This window comes from Marmota marmota, unplaced genomic scaffold, assembly GCF_001458135.2.
Source record: "Marmota marmota marmota unplaced genomic scaffold, marMar, whole genome shotgun sequence".
NCBI classification, from domain to species: Eukaryota; Metazoa; Chordata; class Mammalia; order Rodentia; family Sciuridae; genus Marmota; species Marmota marmota.
This window is the reverse complement of record NW_025999842.1, coordinates 67,657,178-67,660,632: the sequence shown is the minus strand read 5'-3', so window position 1 is coordinate 67,660,632 and position 3,455 is coordinate 67,657,178. Positions and strand designations below refer to the sequence as shown.

The following is a 3,455-nucleotide window of genomic DNA, read 5'->3' as shown; positions in this document are numbered from 1 at the left end:
GTTGCCACCCACCCTGTGGACAATGCTCAGGTAGGGACTCCTCCTGGCCAAGGTCACCAAGTAAAAGTCATGTCTACACTGGCTCAAGGGGAGAGCCAGTATAGAACAAATCTGTCTGAACCAGCTCAAAGCAACCCAATGCTCCATGAGGGCTCAAGGCCAGTGAGTCTCTACCTGCACTGAAGAGGGAGGCACAGAGGTCAGGCCTGGGAGAGGATGGTGGGTTGGACCCTGTGGGCCCTGCCCTCAGCCTGAGGCCCCACCTTTCTTCTAATCAGCCTACAATTTAATCTTTGGAACAAAAGGTTAGGATCCAATTTGAAACCAATTTATTAAGAAACATCTGAAAAGAATTGTGGGAGAGGAGAGAGGGGCAGGGCGAAGAGTCCCAGCAGGGCGAAGTGTCCCAGGCAGAACAGCCTCTGAGGTCTTCCGCAGGTGGGGGCAGAGGAGAGACGGCTGTCCGCTGGCACTGTCTGTCTGTCTGGCTCTCCACTTCCTTGGAGGCAGGCCATCTATGGGTGTGGCACGTTGCTTCTCTGTGACATTGGAGCCACTTTATTGCTGACACGTGGCACGCAGCAGCAGCACAGGGCTCGGACACAGGCAGCGATCCTGCTCCTCACCTGTTTCCAGCCATTGGTGTGGCCAGGGCCTTGCCTCGGGGCTGTGTCCAGGGAGGAGGAGCTGCTGTGTGCCCTGGACCACCAGACGAGGACCCTGGAGGGCTCGGGCCTGGGGAAGCCAGAGTCAGACTGGGAGCAGCTGCGGAGAGTGGGGGCCCCTGCAGGCGGGCAGCGCAGAGGAATGGCAGGCAGGCTGCCACCCCTGATGTCCCTGTGCCCTGGCTGTTGGGCGTCCTCGGGCAGCGGATACTCAGAGGGCAAGGGGAAGGTGCGCAGGGCAGGCTGGATGGCGCTCCTCTGTGGGAGGACAGGGACATTGGAGGGATTCTCGGGGCGCTGGCGAGGCCTAAGCCACTGAGGCACAGGCTGCCCCTGGAAGGCGCTCCCTACCCCCTGGCCTTGCTGGTGCTTCAGGATGAGGTACGTCGCCATCACCACATCGAACTTCCTCTTGGCCAGAGACACCCAGGTTTGGTAGGGATCAAAACCCAGGTCGAACAGCATGGTCAGGATGGCGGGGTCTGGGCGTGTGGGGAGGGCCTGGCTGGAAGGATGGGGTGCACACGGCTCACCCTGCCGCAGCCATGGGTGCTGCAGGATCTGCTTCACTGTGGGTCGCTTCTTGGGGTTCAGGACCAGGATCTGGCGGATGAGCCTTCGTGCTTTGACGGGAACAGAGCTGGGCACCTGGAACCTGGCCAGAAGGATCCTCATCAGCATCTCCTGAGGGGTGTCCCCCCTGAATGGGTGGCTCCCCGTCAACATAAAATAGAGAATGACGCCCAAGCTCCAGATGTCCGCTGGGGGGCCCTCATACTCTTGCTTCAGGACAATTTCTGGGGCGATGTAGGCCAGAGTACCCCATAAGTCATTCAGCTTCTGCCCGGCCGTGAACCTGGTGCTGAAGCCGAAGTCGATAAGTTTCGCGTGTCCTCTGGCATCCAGCATGATGTTCGCTGGCTTCAGGTCCCTGTGCACGATGCCCTTGTCGTGGCAGTGGCCCAGGGCACACACGATCTGCCTGAAGAGTCTGCAGGCCTCCTCCTGCTGCATGCCACCAGGGGGGATGTGCTCAAGTAGCTGTCCCCCACCTGCGTACTCCATCACCATGTACAGGTTTTTCCTGGTCCTCATCACCTGAAAGAGCTGGATCACGTTGGGGTGCTCCAGGCTCCTCAACATTAGAGGTTCGGAGAGGTCCGAGATGTCCTGCGTCGCCGTCTTCAGGACTTTCACTGCCACCTCTGCCCCCGTGAGGCGATGGCGGGCCAGGTGGACCTGACCAAACTCGCCATGCCCAATGGCCCTCAGGACCTCATACTGGTCCAGGAAGCCTGGCTCCTGGCAGGAGCCCGGCCCCCACAACGCTACTCTAGACTGACTACTCTTGCTAACCATGGACACCCTAAGCAGGAACACCCACTAAGGATGCTAACTGGAAAAAAAAATAACAAACCAAAACAATAAATCAAAATCAAAAACCAAAACCAGACAAAACAAAAAACCCAAATCAAAAAAGCAATATCCACAGACCACAACCACGGACCGCCAACCACCAAACGCACTAACTATCTGGGAGTCCGACAGGTCACCACCAAGAGCTTCCTGTACTTGTGGACAAAACCCAGCCTCAGCCACCCCCTTATATACTGGCTGTTTGAGATTCCTCACAATGGCTCCTTGTGAGGTCAGAGCTAGAAGTGGCCCAGTCATGGCTGGCCATAGCCCCAGTGGTCCTCTCCCTCTGGGGCCTCCAGAACTTTTTCCATTTTCTGAATAACAATAGAAAAGGACTCCAGATGTTTTTTTTTTTTTTGCTCCAGTGGGGTGTGGAGACTGATGTTTGCTTGTTTAGAAATCAACATTTGTACACTAGCTCAATGGACTTGTCATTTCAAGTCTCCAAATTTCTACTGACTTTGGGCTTTGGAAGACCTTGTCCTACCTGCACTCAAGGCATTCAGTTCCTTTCTCTTCGTGGAATTACCGTCAAAAGTGTGGTAGCCCCTCATCCACCTTGTGATACCACAACTGAATGCTCTGTCCCCTGAGACACTCTAGCGCTCAGTCTTCACACCTATGGGGTTGGGAGGGAGGAAGGCGTCCTCATCATTTCCTCAGATGGTCCTCATAAGACCTCCTCTTAGAAGCCCTGGAATGCAAAAGACTTGATAGATTCAAAGTGATAAAAACGTGGAAGCCAAAAATCCTACAAAGGCTAAAGTGTCCTTCCCAAAGAGGGAAGAAATGGAGGCGTTCCTGAGGACTGGGATCCCTCATGCTGCTGGAGCAAAATACCTTAGACTGGGCAATTTATGAACAGGACTTAATTCTCCCGGTTCTGTAGACGGGCAACTTCAAGAACAAAGCACTTTGTTGCTGAATCCACACATGATGGGAGGGGCAGAGGATTTAACTGGATCCCTCAGTCACCTTTCTTTTATTTTTTTTTATGAGGGGCATCCTGGTGATTTCACCCAGGACCTCACACATGTCAGGAAAATCTGTACCACCGAGGTACAGGCCTAGCTCCCCAGAAGAGCAAAGGTTTTGCACTGTGGAGAAAACAAACCTGGAGGTCCCACATTGTCCAGTATTACTCCTGGTTTGTCTATTAGAAAATCTTCAGTGCTGCCACTTTGCCAAAGTGAACATGGCCAAGTGAGTCCTGTGGTCTTCACAGTCATGTCAATCGATGTATGGTAGGGGTGGCCCGATGGGGGACATCCCTCCTGGAGTCCAAGCAGCACGTCCCTGGGGGTAAAGGCAGGAAGAGGGAGTATTTTGAGAAGCTAACACCGGACTTATGACTTCCACCAGCAATCTGGA

At 54.5% G+C, this 3,455-nt stretch overlaps 1 protein-coding gene across 1 annotated transcript; it reads right to left on the bottom strand.

Annotated features, from left to right (window-relative positions):
• Nucleotides 1-312: 312 nt before the first annotated feature.
• LOC125615800 (sperm motility kinase 2B-like) lies at nucleotides 313-3,071 on the bottom strand. Its single transcript, XM_048800120.1, has one exon. It carries the CDS (start codon nucleotides 2,022-2,024, stop codon nucleotides 516-518), a length of 1,509 nt encoding a protein of 502 aa, XP_048656077.1. The 5' UTR covers nucleotides 2,025-3,071; the 3' UTR covers nucleotides 313-515.
• Nucleotides 3,072-3,455: the final 384 nt, after the last annotated feature.